At 45.1% G+C, this 16,612-nt stretch overlaps 3 protein-coding genes across 4 annotated transcripts; 2 read left to right on the forward strand and 1 right to left on the reverse strand.

Annotated features, from left to right (window-relative positions):
- Positions 1-6: 6 nt before the first annotated feature.
- GATC (glutamyl-tRNA amidotransferase subunit C) lies at positions 7-2,460 on the forward strand. The gene is made up of 4 exons (XM_056330321.1): positions 7-169; positions 527-693; positions 1,108-1,211; positions 1,586-2,460. Exons 1-4 carry the CDS (start codon positions 41-43, stop codon positions 1,639-1,641), a joined length of 456 nt encoding a protein of 151 aa, XP_056186296.1. The 5' UTR covers positions 7-40; the 3' UTR covers positions 1,642-2,460.
- A 3,193-nt stretch (positions 2,461-5,653) lies between these two features.
- On the forward strand, positions 5,654-7,989 carry LOC130145499 (dynein light chain 1, cytoplasmic). Of its 2 annotated transcripts, none has more exons than XM_056330360.1 (3): positions 5,654-5,755; positions 6,362-6,499; positions 7,595-7,989. In XM_056330360.1, exons 2-3 carry the CDS (start codon positions 6,368-6,370, stop codon positions 7,730-7,732), a joined length of 270 nt encoding a protein of 89 aa, XP_056186335.1. In that variant the 5' UTR covers positions 5,654-5,755; positions 6,362-6,367; the 3' UTR covers positions 7,733-7,989. The 2 variants fall into 2 exon arrangements, with proteins under 2 accessions (XP_056186335.1, XP_056186342.1); XM_056330367.1 differs by having other exon boundaries at positions 5,703-5,780.
- A 649-nt stretch (positions 7,990-8,638) lies between these two features.
- Positions 8,639-15,760, reverse strand: COQ5 (coenzyme Q5, methyltransferase). The gene is made up of 7 exons (XM_056330305.1): positions 15,387-15,760; positions 14,835-14,984; positions 14,145-14,369; positions 11,396-11,502; positions 9,663-9,751; positions 9,356-9,467; positions 8,639-9,240 (listed from the first exon to the last, which is right to left on the reverse strand). The coding sequence occupies exons 1-7, from the start codon at positions 15,538-15,540 to the stop codon at positions 9,139-9,141; spliced, it is 939 nt and encodes a 312-aa protein (XP_056186280.1). The 5' UTR covers positions 15,541-15,760; the 3' UTR covers positions 8,639-9,138.
- Positions 15,761-16,612: the final 852 nt, after the last annotated feature.

The following is a 16,612-nucleotide window of genomic DNA, read 5'->3' on the forward strand; positions in this document are numbered from 1 at the left end:
GCGGTGAAGTAACGTCGCAGGGCGCCGCCGGTAGCGCGCGATGCTGGGCCGCTGGCTCCGCTCGGTCTCGGGCGCCGCCCGGGCCTGTGTCCGGGCCCCTCCCGCCCGGGCCCTGCAGGTCCCGCCGCGCCCGGCCTGGCAGCCCGGCGAGCAGCGGCCGCCCCCGCAGGTAGGGCAGCGCCCGGGGCAGAACGCGGGGGGCGAGGGGCGGCTGCGGGCCCCTGCCGGTCCGCCACCCCTCCCGCCGGTCGCACACACCCTCCCGCCGGCCGCTGCCCCGCGCTGGGGTCCGCAGCGAGCGGCAGCTCCGGCTGGCCCTTCGCCAGGTGCGGGGCTGGGAGGGGAGAAAGTACGAGTTGGAGTACAGTTAACGGTCCGCGAAAGTACTGGATATCGGCGTGTCCCAGCGGATGGAAACTCGGGGGTTTGCCACCTAACAAGTTTTCAGGGGAAAAAAAAGGAAAGTAGTAGTACATTGGACTTGCTCACCTTTACTTTTTTTTGTCCATGTTTGTTCTTTCTACAGCAAAAAGTGATGCTGGAAGTGCTGGATCATTTGGAACACCTGGCCTTGGTTGATTTCCGTGATTCGGAGGGTGTGGAGCGGCTGCAGAAGGCGATCCAGTTTGCTGATCAGCTTCAGGAAGTAAACACTGATGGCGTAGAGCCAATGGATACAGTCTTGGAGAACAGGTAATGAATGACAGCAGCCTCCTTTTAACTGTTAATGTATCAAACTATTTGCTTGTATAACTTTCTCTTTCCCCAGGGTGTCACCCTGGTTATGTGTTTGGTTCCTTTGCTTACAGAAAAGTCTTACCATGACATTGCGTGAAAGGAAGATGCCATTGGCATCCATGCGCTTTCTGTTTCTGTGTTAAGCGCAGCAAAGATGAATTCCCAGTTCCTCTCTGTGTCTTACTTATCAGGAATGAACTGCACACACTGCTCCCCAAATACATCAGTGGCATTCTTAGTCACTTTGAGATGTTCCAATACTTGTCTTACTGCTTACGTAAGACCAAAACTACATTTAGAGATAAGCCAGAATTCCTACTTCGTATTCATAGAATAGCTTAAAGACAGGCTAGTAATCTTTGTTTTTAGGTGTCTGTATCTCAGAGAAGATGATGTTACAGAAGGCAACTGCACGAAAGAGCTGCTGAAAAACGCCAGAGAGAAAGTAGAGGAATATTTTGTAGCCCCACCAGGTATTGTCTTGCTTACAAAAACCTCTTAATCTTGTTTGAATTAACCTGAGGAATATAACCCACCATAGCTGCATTTACTTTCAGAAATACTAGTTCGTAATAAGTACTAAAATAAATAACTGTAGCCATCTGTATAAAACAGTTTGCAATCTATTGGTCCAAAAGCAGTGCAGAAGCTAATTTTACTCTAAAGTTACTATATGTCGAGCAGTTATTTACAGGAAGTGAGGTGGACCTTACTTTCGTTGCTTCCTCAGGAATTGTAAGCTGCTTGTACATAGAACAAACTGGAAAAGCACTTTAGTGCTCAGGTATACTACCTAGAAGGTGACTTACAGATGGTCTCACACAACTTTGTTCTTGTTTTCTGTCAGGTAACATCCCTTTACCAAAGCTAGAAGAACGAGATACTTTTCTACAGGGCTCTTAGCAAAAGCCTGGAACCTAAACACCGTTTGAGTATTTTATTTGGGTAAACAAAGTTTTGCACAGTCACAGCTGAAGTATCCTGGTATGTATTTTCATCAAAAGAAGAGCACTTGCAAGACAATTTACAGAAGAAGGAAGGTGTAAAAAGTTTGGCAGCACTACTGGAATACTCAATGTTTATGAAGCTGGAAGGCAGCATGACAAATGACCTTAGTGCTTTTATTTAGCAAAGTGAATTTGATCTTATTCTTTAATATACTGAAAGGCTTAAAGACTTCAAAGAGCATTAAAAAGTAATGATTTAAAAATCCAGAACAATATATTTTTCCTCAACAAGTTTGCCGGCAAAATGAGAGGTTGGAAGGCTGTATTGGTATGGAGGAGTTGTTGACAACATTGCTGAGTATCTCTGTGACGTATGGACAGAAATCAGATTTTCATTATGGAAGAAAAGGCACTTTGAAAAGATGACTCAGTAAAATATTTTGCTTCTACTGGGTATTTCCATTTCACCTCTGGTGTTCCATGTCTCTCTGGGTTACCTTCCATTTCCCACTTTGTGTTTTTAGTCTTATAAATTAAATACCTGGAGTTGTACAGAATTTGAGAAAGTACCTTTCAAGCATAGAAATGGCTGCTTTAAAATAAAAAAATCTTTGCAGTAAGTATTTCTGTCCACCAGCTGTGTATCTGTAGTGGCACCAGCAATTATTTTTTTAATTAAACCATTTTTCCATTTCAAAGAAAGTACTGCAGTTGTTTTAAAACATCTTGTATGGCTAAGCTTGTAAATAAAGAATGTAATTGGTTTTTAACTTGGCATTTTTGTTCTGTTGGCACAGTGAATTGCTCTTTTGAGAAATCCCCACTTGTTCTGTCCATTTTGGCAGCCTCTAACCATCAGCAAGAATGGGGACGATGTTATTTACGTAGAAAAAGGAAGAGGAATTTGAGAGTGAACTGCATGGCTGCAGGAGCTTCCAACCCAATACATCATCAAGTAACTATTTAAAAGCAACAACCAAACCAACAATTTGGACAAAGATGATTCCACATTCCCAGTGCAGCACAGGATAATCTTAATACTGCCAGTTTGCTGCTTCTCCCTTACCCACACAACCCGGTGAGAGAACAGACTGCCTGATGCTCATTCCCTGCAGCCCAAACTGCATTTAAATTGGAAAATAGACATTTCCTTAATGAAGGGGTTTGTTGCAACCTCACTGCTAATAAGGGTATTATAGCCCTGACTCAGACACCTGCAACCACCAAAATAGAAACCCTGGCAAAGGACAGATGAGCTGCCTATGGGGCAAAATAGGTTAGTGTCTCAGCCTGCCCTCAGCGTGTCTAATGCAGTGGGTGCTGTGCCCCGCAGAATGGTTCAAAGCCACCAGGCCTCAGCTGCACCCTGAGGTGGGGATGAGATGCCCCTCATGGGGCTGGTTCACCTGCTTTCACTGCAGGACCTTGATGCATAAGTGGGTCTAGATCTGGGTCAGGTCTTCACAGTGTTCTGCCACAATGGAATTTATAAACCCTGGCAAATGAATAAATACAGTTAAGGACTCATGTAATAAAATTGCTACCTGTTAAGTTCCTGGTAACTACAGTAGGCAAACATGATGTGTATTTTGAAATAACTAATCTTTTCTCAGTGGTTAATAGATATGGCAAAAAAAAAAAAAAAAAAAAACCAACAAAAGGAGGTCGGATTCTGAGATGATTAAATGTATCTAGTTTCCCTGGAGACTGTGGAGATAACTTGACTTACAGGTGCTAAGGTTTTTCCACTACTATGTAGATCTGTAACATATAAAATTGGATTAGAAGCCCTAACATATAGATTCCAGGTTTACAAAGAAAATTTCAAGGTGGTTATTTCTTCAGTTTTATGGAACAAAGTAAGTGAAAGTTGGTTTGTTGCTAAGAAGGATTATTTCATGTTTTGATAGTAACTAGGAGCTCCAGGAAGAATGTCTTAGATGTAGTGATATGGTATGCCACACAGAGCAAAAAAAGGCCTCAGCTGAAAAGTGCTTACAATCTAATCTCCATCCGCAAAAGGAATCTCATGGTACGCCTTATCCATTACCCAATTTTTTTGGCACCTCCCCTACTCCAGCTATCATCTCCTATGTGTATTTATTTGTTCTGCCTTCCCCTGCAGCTCTGTCCTGGGGGAAACTATACTTTTATATTCTTGATTAACAAGTAAGGCCCTAATGTTTCTCTTTAAAGCCATGTATCTCAGGCTTTAATGTTTCTCATTAACAACGTGTATCTCACCCACACTGACATTTCCTGCAGTCGTCATCACATCTGTTTCTTCAGCTAACCATTTCTTAATAAATGCATAGAAATTTGCCTGCAGCTACCAAACACAGCCACCTCCTCAGAGATTCATGGGTGTTTCTGAAGTTCATTGCAAGCACTGGGAAGATTGCTAAATTGTTCACTTCTGTCAGCACAAACCTGTCTAGTACTCAAAGAACCATTGCTAGCGCTGCAGATACTAAACACAGTTCTGTAAATTAATTGCTTACTGTGGCCCCGAGACTATTAGAAGCTTCTTCAAGTTTCTAGCACACAAGGTCTCTTATGCCCTTTCATCTGCTGCATTAAACCAGATAAATTCCCTTAATTTCACAACTTTCAGAGCTCTCCCTAACACATGCTCCTGATGGCAAGACAGAAAGCAAAGCTGTGAATTCTATCTCTTCTACTGGAATGCTAAAAACCTGGGAGCTAAAGTCCAAAGTTATTTCTGAGATATTCCAGAGTGACAAAAGTACTATATTATCCAGTTTTAATAATTTGGGGCTGGTATATTCTTCTGGGGTTGCCTCAGAACTTGCAAAAGCAAAAGGTTGCGTGCTGTTCTGCTGTTTTTGCTATGAATGACACTGAGCAGGTAACTATACTGTACATACATGGAAAATATTTGTATTTCAGGTGAGATGGATGAGTGCTCTCGAGATTTTTATTTCTACAAGGAAATGATTGTCCCACCAAGCAGTATTTGAAAACTTTTTTTAAGTCATCCTTTACTGTTTGCTATAGACATGGTTCAGAGTCCTGTGATTAACAGATCACCAGCTATGGAAAATTCAACAAGAATTTTCTAGCTGCTGACAAAATTATAAGCAGAATGTGCCCCAGGGGGAGTGAAACAAACAAAAGAGAGCACTGGGGATCTCCCAAACCATCTTGCCTAATTAAAAAAAAAAAACAAAAAAACCCCAAACCCAACAACCAATACCCCTAAACGAACAAAAAAAAAAAAGGTAAAAAATAAAAAAAGGTGAGTTGCAGAACTAGTGAGGTCTGGAAAAGATGCCTTAAATGACACTTAAGAAGTCTGATGGATTCAGTTCACTAAAGGGACAACATTTAGAGCTGACTTGATAATACTTGGTAAACATGGGTAAAAGATTTCTATTAGAGGTCGCTCTAATCTGAAAGACAAACTGAAAACAGACACGTGTATAGGAAAGATGGGCTTTCCCTGTAGTAAAGGGCATCTTACAGAAAAAACGACCCCAGTTCATGGAGAAACAAGGGCCTGCTGCAGAGATCACCAGGTAAAATTCGGTGTCTCTGTGATAAGGGTTGGGGTGAGGTATAGCATTGTCTTTGGGCCCCATGTATCGTCTACAGAAAGGTACAGAAACAGGTGGACACACCAAAACGCACCAGAAGACCAAGTGTACTGGAAGGAACATGGGATTTTTGCCCGGGATCACTATAGATGATGGCAGACGAGTAGCACGGAGGCAAGGGCCCACGTTAACAGCCCAGCAGCACAGGCCGCATCGGACGTGCAGGGTGTGCTCCACCGCACCGCACCGCACCGCACCGCGCCCACGAGGCCGCCCGTCGCCATGGGAACGGACGCGGGCGCGAAGCATGCCGGTCTGAAAGAAAACGCAAGGGTAAAACCCTAAGAGAGTTGCCGGACCGTGGCCAATGAACGCCCGGCGCGGCCAGCGGCGTCGGCCAATGGCTGGCGGCCGGTGCGGAGGGGGCGGGGCTGGGGCGCTCGGAGGCGGGCGCGGCGCGCACTGACTAGACTCCGCTTGGTACAGGGCCGGTCCCGCAGCACCCGCCGAACGGTGAGGGGACGGCGGGGTGTGGAGGGTGAGGGCGGCGGCGGCGGCTCCCGAGCACGACCGGAGCCAAGGGCTGGGCGGGCCGTCATGCCTCAGCCATCCCGGTGTCCGGGCACCCTGCGGCGCCCGGTGCGGTGGGTGTGCCGGCAGCTCCACCGCGTCCTGGAGGACTGCAGGCGGGAGCCTTCCGCGCGGGGCCCGGTTTCTTGGCGGGGGGCGCCGGACTTCGGTCGCCGCCCCGGGGCGGGGAGATGGCCGTGGAGGCCAGGCGGGCGGCGGGGCCTGCGGGCGCCCTGGCGGGGCGGCAGCGCGGTGCGGGAGGCAGCGCGGTGCGGGAGGCAGCGCGGTGCGGGAGGCAGCGCGGTGCGGGAGGCAGCGCGGTGCGGGAGGCAGCGCGGTGCGGGAGGCAGCGCGGTGCGGCAGGCAGCGCGGTGCGGCAGGCAGCGCGGTGCGGGCGGCCCGGCCCGGGCGGTACCGCGCCTCTGGCCCCGGGCGCGGGCTGTGCCGGGGCCTCCGAGCCAGCCGGCAGCGGTGCCCCACGGCCGCGGGTGCTGCCGGCGGGCGGCCGCGCCTGCAGCTCCGGGCTCCCCTCTGCTTCGCTCCCTGCAGGCAACCATGAGCGATCGGAAGGCGGTGATCAAGAATGCGGACATGTCCGAAGAGATGCAGCAGGACTCCGTGGAGTGTGCTACTCAGGCCTTAGAGAAGTACAACATCGAGAAGGACATTGCGGCTCACATAAAGAAGGTAAATCTTTGCTCATAATGTCCTCCTGAAATCTATGCACATGAAAAATGAAGCAGGGAGAATGCTGCTGGGCGAGTAGCTCTAGAGAAACAAGTTCTAGAGGCACTAGCTACTCAAGTTGGATTTTGTCTGTAGGCTGGTGTCCTTATGTTCTTTCCCCCACCCTTTAAGCGGGCTTTTCCAGGTCCTTCAGTTGTTTTTCTTGCAGCACCTTCTCCTTTAGCCTTTTCTGCCCCTGTCCCGTTGTCCAGGTGAACAGAGAGCAGCAGCTGACTGTCCCTGGGACTGTTGAGCTGGTACAAAACACAGGGGCTCTATGGAGCCTATGTGACAAGTGGCGGGTTGCTGATCTTGTCCTAAGTGGCTTTCCCCCACCCCACATGTAAGGCCAACTGTCCCTGCTAACACAGAACAGAAAGTTCATAGCTTCCAGGCTCTCAGATTTTCTCTCGACTTCTAGCAGTAGGCTGGTTGAGCTGCAAGTAGGTAGTTGAAGGGTTTGGTTGAGCAGAACACAAACTCTTGCATGCTCTCACAAAAAGTCTCCAGCTGACTGCTGTTTGATACTGTATGTAATCACAGACTGCACCATTTTACTCCTAGTAGATTTGTACACGTGTGTTTACTTGGAAGTCATAGCAGGCTTCTGCCTACAGTGTGTAGGAAGAATGTAGTCTCATGACCTAGTACCAAAGATGTGGCAGAGAATTTTCCATCAAGAGTCCTCTCAACGTCCTTGTTGAAAACAGCTAATGAACCCAATATAATGGCTTCATCTGTAGAGATTCGGAACAAGCAGTGAAGTTCTTAAAAGTTTCTGTTTGAGATCATGGTGTCACTTTTGGGGAAACATATGTTTTAAGCTTATTCCTCCTCAGCTCAGAAGCACTTTTTTTTTTTTGGTCTGACTAAGCAGCAGATGAGTTATACAGTGACAGATGATCCTTGCTCTTACAAGCATATGCTGCTCCTTAATTACCTTCTTCCAAAAATGATACTTGTTAACAAGTGACATATCACTGGAAAAAATACCTTGTAGACAATATTAGTACAATTCTCAAGAAAATACTGAGTTTCTAGTTCTCTTTTCTGTAGGAATTTGACAAGAAATACAATCCCACTTGGCACTGCATTGTGGGAAGGAACTTCGGCAGCTATGTGACTCATGAGACCAAGCACTTCATCTACTTCTACCTCGGCCAAGTTGCTATTCTTCTTTTCAAGTCTGGTTAGAACCATGAACTGTTACTGAAACTTGCACCTGGTTACAGGACTGCACACTAACTCCAAGCAGCCTCCTACCTTCAGCCTTCCTGAGGAAACAGACCTTGATCTTCAGGCCTTTTGTTGTATTGTTAACGGTCAGGGATTTTGCTGTAGCAGCTGGTATTTTAATTTTGGTTATAAAAAAAGGTTAAAATGTCTTCCTTGTATTTATTTTCTTTCAAAAGATTGCTTCTTTGCTAATAAAACCTTGGATCCTTTGTTTACTCTCCCTTTCTGCTCTCTAAGTGCTTGCATTACCCTCTTTATTCCACTGTGAATGAAGGAGGAACATCCCCACCACCTCCATTCCACCCCTGCACCACAACAGCAGCTGAAGCCTGAGCTAATCTATGAGTACATCATAGAGACTGAGAACTGTAACTGAGACCAGCAGATTTCCTTGAGAGAAAAGAATGTTTTTCAGTTCTTGGTAAGCATATTTTCAGTAGGTACACAATCTCTAGTGCAAACTCTGGTTTTAGATACATGGTGTTGCTTTTCTGATTTCAAGTGAATTGGTAAGCTAAAAGCAATAGTCTTTTCATCTCTCGATTTTTAAGGAGAGAAAAACTTTCATACTAGTTCATTTCACAGCTGTCACTTTGGGATGTAAGTTTACCTTCTCTAGATTTTTTTTTTCCACTCTATCCCTGTATACTGCTACAGAAGCATCTGTTCTTCAACAGTTAAAAGAACAGAAGGAAACGCACAGTATTTTTCCTTAGACATTATGCATCTAGTACTGACAGATTTCATATGGAGGTGAAAACATCTCATTCCAGAATATTTTTATGTGGTCATTCTTCAGAAAAAGATTTCTTTCTTAAAAAGGAAATCTTACAAAGCTTAAAATACTTACTTAAGTGGAAAAGGTTGATGCAGAGCTGGTTTATTTCACAAGCCTTCCATTTGCCTTTGAAAGAAATAAAGGAATCATGGGAAAAATCCCCTTAAGTCCACATGACAGCTTAATAAAGATCTAAAAATCCAAGTTACTTCTCACTGGTATGATATCCTCCTTGAAGCTTAGTCAAAAAAAGGAGGCATCTTATTTAAAGACTAGTCAGTCTACTTCTGTAACTATACCACGGGTAAATGAAGTTGCTTTGTTTGTAATGATTGCTCAGTTTTGGCCGCGTGCTTTACATTGCACTTGAAGAGAAATGCAAGTGTAAGAAACACCACACGAATCACTTCATCCAGAGGTTTCTTGGGGCGGGGGCGGGGCAAGGCAGCTGATGTTCCTCTGGGTCTGACCTGGCTCTGTTGCACAAGTTCTTAAAACTCCTCTTCAGTCTTGATAGTGTTAAAATGCCACAGCTTTCATATTCCTCAGGAAAATTCCACTTCCTTTGTTTTGCTACACAGTAGACTCACAGTTTGAAACCTGAGTGAATGGCAACAATGCCAGAGTTTAAATTCTGATAATCCACTTTTAAAAAGCCTGCATCTTCTATCATTGCCTTCAGCTCCTCCTGAAAAGTAATAGTTCCATAATTAGAACAACCCGAAGGCTTATAAGCCAGCTGCCTGTGATTATGCTGGAACCCTGTTTTGTGTGTGAGCAAATTCAGAGAAATACTGTCTTACCTGAGGTGGGAAACGACGGATGCTCTCCACAAGATATTGGTAAGATTTCCAGTCACCAGCAATAACCTCACCCAGAACAGGGATAACCTGGAAACTGTACAGATCGTAGAGCCTGCACAGACAGACAGCACAAGCAGATTAATACCAACAAGTTGAAAACTGACCCTCTCCAACACAAATTGATCCCTGTACCACTACTCTGTGGAGTCTGTATCTGATTTTAAAAGTGCACAATGAGGTGGCCTCAAAGTGTCTCTGTCTCTCATTCTGGCCTTGTGACATGGCCATAATGTCACCATGTTCCTACCTGGAAAGAAGAGGGCTGCTGACACGACTAAACTCAAGGCAGAGAAACCTTCCTCCTGGTTTCAGCACACGATAGGCCTCCTGAAGTGCCTGAGACAAAGCAGATATGATAAGTTTGTTCCTGTAGACCAGCATCTGCCTATTATGCCATGTGATGGCAACTCAGTGGTAAACCGAGGAGAGGGAGTAAAGAGAATACTGACTAGCAATCTCCAATATTTACTCGTGAAGCACCCCAAGACAGGCATAACCCACCCCCCCATCCCAAAACGAACAACAAAACCAAACCACAAACACTCTTGCTGTTACATAAATAGATTTACACCAGGCTTTGTGTTGAAACTATGATGTCATGTTTGCAATTTTTCTTCTTTTTCCCTGCTCTCAGTTGATGAATGTTTGCCAGCAAAGTGCTCGTAATTACAGACCAAACCTAAAAGGGAGAGGGTGACTCAGCTACAAGAAGCTGAAAATGAAAGAGGGCATGATAGATTTTGTTTTTTTAATCAAAAGAAAAGATTTTACTCAACTGCGAGGCACACCCAAAGGATCAAAGAAGTGATACTGGATTTTGGATGAGCAATGTGTGAGAATGGGGGGAAGGAAAGGGAAGAAGAAAACCTTTGCCTACTTTGAGAATTCCATCCTATATCCAAAATAAAACACCTAAGAAGAACAAAGACAAAAGTCTATTTACAACTGTGTGTTCTTTTATACAAGAGCACAGGAGAGTGGTACTCAAGAACCTCTGCAGGTTATACATCTGCTCGGTTTCAACTGTCATGTTTCTAAGGGATAAAATACAAACAGCACACATACATGATGGGAGCTTTGCAAAAGAACTCAAAGCTTGGATGTGTTTTGTACCAGTCTCCAGGGAGCTATGCTACCAGACCGCTTTATCCATAAAGGCAAGATGCCTGTGCTTTGGAAGGGTGCAGGTGAAGCACTGTGCATACAGTTCAAGGTGGTTTGGATCCAAACGCTACACCTTCCACAGAAGAATCATTGCCCAGGTTGTAACACACTCCTCCAAAACACAAGACAACTAGTCCAGCTAGGCAGGTGATCTACCTTCACCCCCACGACAGCTAGTCATTCTCAAAGGATGTATATTGTTTAGAACAAAGGGTACTACCTACCCTAATTAAAATCATACTTGTTCTTCATGGGAAACTCTACTACCAGCCAGCGTAAAGACACTGAGCAGAAGTGGGCTGAACAGGTTAGGTCAATGGCAGTGGTGGCAGCAGCCAGCTGCTTCCCCCTCTGTGCCCTGGAAGCTCAGCTGGTTCAGGCAGGGAAACCGAATGGGGCAGAAAGTGCAGGACACACTGCGGGTGGGATATAGATCAAATGCTTCAGGAAGATTTGAAACATGCAGACTGACTGCACTGTGCATGTGTAGAACCAGCCATATGATAGGTTAGGAGGAGGTGGTGAATGACTGTAGCATTCAGCCCTTTTTGCCTTAAGAAGAGACTGTGTGGCTTGCCAAGCTGGAAGGATTGGGTGCAACTAGTATAAATCTAACTTTTTATTACACAGGTGGGGCATTTAATAGCATTCTTCATTCAAACAAGTTGCACACTACATGCCACTTAATTTAAACATTTCACTAGACAACAATGTTCCTTTATCCAAAGGAGTTCCTCCTTTGCCGCCTCTGCTAGCATAAAAAACCCACAGATGAATCATAAGGACCCCACGTCAGGATATACTACAGCAACTTACCAAATCAATACGAGTTACATTTCGGATTCCAAAAGCAATTGTGTAAACATCAAACTTATCATCATCAAAGGGCAACTCTTCAGCATTCCCAAGTACCCAGGACAAGCCTGTAGTAAAAGCCAAGGACACAGTATTGAACTCAAGACTCCTCCAGGAAGACTAGAACTTATCTGTTCCAGAAGGAAATTATTATTAAACCCCCTGGTATTTAAAACTAATACTTCTATTTCACAGTTTTGTTGGAGGAAAGACACCTTAGTCTATACTCACAGACTCAAACCTTTCAAGGCTCTATACTACCCAGCCATCTTTTCAAGCCAAAATTCTGCAGATCAGCCAAAACATTCTTATGCATATTGTGCTCACAGTGCCTTAGTCCGCCAAAAAGATTTCTCTCAAATCTTGCATTGTAGTGGAAAGAAACTGGCTGCCGTTTGTAGCAAACTTGCAAAAAGAGAATGTGTGCTCAAAGAATAACTATAAACCATGATTAATGTCTTGCCATGCAACAACGGCCAAACCACCTAAAACATTTTGCTAAAAAGCTTCCATAGACCGAGAAACATGAAAAGCCACACTCCCTCCATTCAGCACTATCAGTACGTGACCTTGCTGCAGCTGTGGCAAGGCCATATCTGTCTGTGGAGTATGGACGTCCAGGTTATTGGTACCAAAAAATAAAACTGCTCAATTTAGAATTAATAGTTCTTAAAGTCACTGGTTTTGGTGACTCAAATGCAAACCAAGAAAACCTAACAAAAAAAACCCTCACAGAAGTCTTCTGCAACAGAGATCAGTTTCAAAGGCAGTATGCTAGAAAGCAATGTGGAGGAGAGCAAAGCACAACAGAAAACAACAGTTGTTCCCAGGCAACATTCAAATTTAATTTTTAAAATATACATATTTATAGTTGTAGAAAGTATTGTATGAAAAGAAGCATGCAACATTATTAAAGCAGTTATTATCAGTGTTATTTAAATCTAGACAGTCTGAAAAGACACCTGAGAAGTGAGTGTCAAGAAAAGGTTTTGAGCAACTGAAAAACTGTTCTTCAGAATACACTGCAGTAAAATCACAGGCTAGGAGTTTGTAAGGAGATGCATAAAAGGGGCTGTCAGTCTGCAGTACTGTGAGGAACTCGGCACGTGCAGTGCAGCCGCTGCTCCTGCTGGCCAAAATGCACAATCAGCACGTTTCTTTTTACCATGCGCAGCCCCCATTGTTGGTGAATGTATATAGGAATATACTGAAAGGAAACTCTGCCCCTTACAATTTTAAGAAAAACAAATTTTAGACCTCAGACAAGCAAGCTCAGAAACGAGGTTATTACAACAGGGAGGAATCGCATGAAAAGTGATTATGAAATGTGCTGAACAAGGGAGTGAAAAAGAGTAAGTCGTCAGAATTATGGCACAGTGGGGCATAAGCCAACCCAGGCAACAAGACAACAACTGGGCCTCTAAAGCTTTGATGTACAGAGGAAGAAATCTAAAAAACTTAAAAGACTCATTTTGAGAATTTGGTAATTCACAAAAATACCTAAAAAGTGCAGCCAATTAAACAAAATGCTTTATTTATAGTAGGTGGGAGGCAGCATCAAGCTTTATTTCAGGTCCTAAGCTACAGTCATAAAGCTTTTATACTTACAATGTTCGTACAGTTCAGGTGTTCCCAAACTGCAATGCGTAAGAGCAGCTCTGAACAGGCTTGCAAGCTGCTCAGTGTGATGCATGCAGTCTGCCAGGGCTGGAAGAACTAACACTTTCACAGTGTTCATTCTTTAAAGAAAAGGGAGAGGCAGGCAGGCAATGCCTGAGGTAACCCACCAGCAGGAAGCAAGAGCAGCTGAGAGAACCTATGCCAGCCGTTTATTTTTCAGCCCCTTTGTCCTACTGAGCTGTTTTGTATGTCCTTCATCCCACACAATTTGTAGGCTGAAGCCCTGATGGGGGTGTGGGAGCAGGGCACAGTGAAAGGACATGCAGGGTATCTTGTAATCCACACTGCCCAGGGCATAACTAACGTATAATAACTCAGGCAAACAAGGTTTGGAAACCTCCTGGTATACTTTACATTGCTAAAATATTTGCAAAATATCCATAAATGAAGAGAGGATAAGCAACTGTCATACAAATGCTGAGCCACAAGCAGGACTTCTTTCTCTATGTCTTACTTCTTAAAATCAGGCTTTTCAATCAGGATTGGCGTGGTCCCCAACAAATTCTAGATATCAGGAATTAATCCATTGACCTGCAAACTAATATTTAATACAATTCAGTTTCTCTGAGCATTATTAGCATATGCTCCAACTGTGGAAAGTTTCATAGGTTCACAGTATCACGCAGTTACTGCATTTTTTATTTGCTGCCTTGATTCGTAAAACACCTATTGTGAGATCTTTAGTGTAATCATTCTAGGGCTAAGCTCTTTTGCATTATCTGCTTTAGTAAAATCATATTTGGAAGCACAGATATAAACAGCAGGTTTAGATTATTTAACCAGTTTTGAAGGACAGACGGGTATCAGACCTCATGGACACTTCCAGAGGATCATTGTACACCTGAACAACATAGTACATACATACTCACTGGAAAAGGCACTCAACATTGGCAAATAAGCAGACACAGCTATAGCATACACCATGGCTATGTAATATATTGTAATCCTGAAGTGGTGATTACCTGTGGGTATCACATGTCAACTTCTTGCTATCAGGCATGCTACTGAAATGGTACTGTGCATGACTCACCTTCAGAGTAGCCAAGATGCTGTGCTTTCTGCTTGCCAACTTTTAACATTTCTTTGTTAATGTCACAGACCACCACTTGGGAATCCCCAAGCGGCTTAAATTTGCCTTCCTGGTAACTCTCAGAAATTTCCTGCCATGATAAATTCTGATGGTGCTTAAGCTTCTGCTGGAGCTGGCGTTCTTGTGCAGAGCGAACATAATTAATAAAACGAAAGGCAATGTCACCTGCATTTGTTTGAAAAGAGAGACACATGTTTTGGAATGTTTACTGACTCCAGGAAATCAGAACAGAAGGCTCTGGACATTGAACAGAGTTGATTTTTTATATATATATATATATAAACTCACACACACACAGTACAGAGACAGAGTGCGTGTAATAAAGGGAACATGGTAAAAGCAAAGAGTCCACGACTCCCTACAAATGGAAACAGTTTTCCAATACATATCACGGTAGTACCATAACACTTTGAGAGCCCTGAAGCAAAATATTACAAAACACAAAGAAGTTAGTTCTCAATGCTTCTCTGTGAAAATCAAGTAGTTGTTTCACTAGTTTTAAAGACAGGGAACTGGGGGGGTGGGGAAACAACCCAAACAAACAAAAGCTAAGCAACTTAATTCCGAGTAGACTCAAACAGTTCAAAACCAGTGTGGCACTGTCACGTGGAACTCACCAAAATTATTTACCTGTTCCTCCAGCAACATCAAGAAGAAGTGTTCCTGGGGAAGGGTTCATTTTATGCATCAGAATATCCTTCCATACTCGATGAATCCCTAGAGTCATTGAATCATTCATTATATCATATTTCTTGGCCACACTTTCAAAGACCTGGTTAACTGCAAAGAAAGGACATAAGAATGAAATGCAATTTACTTTAAAATGCTGCTGTAGAAGTAAAATGTGTTCTTTATTGCCTCGTAGAGGTCTATCACCAGGTGGAACCGAAAAATACCATCTGAAAACTTAACTAAGGAGTAAGCCTGACAAAAGGCTCTTGGGAGAAATACAGCCTCTTCCCGTTAACCCTTCCGGACCCGAGGGGAAGAATCGAGCTGGTATAACACCGACACTATTTGCCGAGATACCCGGTAACCTCTCAAGCGAGGGGCCCAGCTCTAAGCACGTCCCCAGCACCCCTTCACCCCCACCGCCGATGCGCGCCGGCTGCCCGGGAGCCCCGTCAGCTCCCAGCCCGCCCTGCCCCGCAGCTCCACAGCGGACCCCGCCGCCGCCCTCACTTTTCTCCCTCCTCTCCGCCTCCGTCACGGTCTGGAAGCCGAAGTGCATCTCCGGGCCGGTGGCGAGGCCCCGCACGGAGCCGCAGAGCACCCGCAGAGCCCCGCCGCACCGCGCCAGCAGCGCCCGGCACGGGCACAGCCCCGCCGCCGCCATCTTGCAAGGGCACGACCTCGGCCGCCCGCCCGCCGCCGCACCGGCGGGGCCCCGGTGCGCGACCCGGCCCCGAGAAACGCGGCGTTCAGGGCCCGCTCCCTCTGCGGGGCGGGCTTATAGCGAGGCCCTACCGGCCCCGGTGCCAGGGGCCTTGGCGCAGCCTCGGGCAGGGGCAAGCTCCGGCCCGAAACAGTCGCCAAACATCGCAGCGCCACCGGCTGCGGGACCCATCCTGGGTACCTGAGGTGACACCTGACTGGGGAAGCGGGGGGAGCACTAACCCAAAACCCACTCAACAACAACCCAACACACTCCACGCAGCATACTGGAGTAATTTTGCAAATAATTTTCCCTAAGCTCTTTACTAACCCAAAAAACCCCAAACCCCAACACACTCCACACAGCGTATTTGAATAGTTTTGAAAATAATTTCTGTTAATCTCTTTAGATTTTTAATTTTGCAGTTTCCTGACTAAATTAAAAGTTCTTATGTGGGGAGCAGGAGGAAGGGTTGGCTTTTGTGTTCTGATGGACTGGGGGGAGGAGTCAAAGGTTGCCTCCGATTCCCATTAGGAACATTAGTACAAATTAGGGACCCTTTTCTGCTATTTTTTTGCAAAAGCTGCCCTGTTTATCACACTATTTGAATCATCCAGAAACTCCGTCAGCTTTGTAGATATAAAGAAGCTACTTAATCATTTGTTACGAGAGATTACATCATGCTGTTAAGAAATCAGACTAGGAACTGCCTTTCCCGAGTAGGAGCTTGTCTCCCTTACCAAGATCTTCCTTCCCTGTTGAGACTGACTAGCGCCATCACCAGACCTTACCGTGATTTTCTCTTATCTGCAATATTAAGCAAAACTTCAGATGTTGCAATTTTGACACATACACCCCCCACAGTCTTCGCAGTAGGATGCCTTGCAAAGCATCACATATGCTTTTGGTTTATCTTGTCTGCCTCAGCTGTAGGGAAAGATGACTTTGCCTACCAGAGACGTGACTGCAAGGGCCTCTCTCATGCTGCAGTCACAGGCCACTGTACAGATACCAACAATCAGTCACGTTCAGA

Source organism: Falco biarmicus, chromosome 1 (assembly GCF_023638135.1).
Source record: "Falco biarmicus isolate bFalBia1 chromosome 1, bFalBia1.pri, whole genome shotgun sequence".
Taxonomy (NCBI): domain Eukaryota; kingdom Metazoa; phylum Chordata; class Aves; order Falconiformes; family Falconidae; genus Falco; species Falco biarmicus.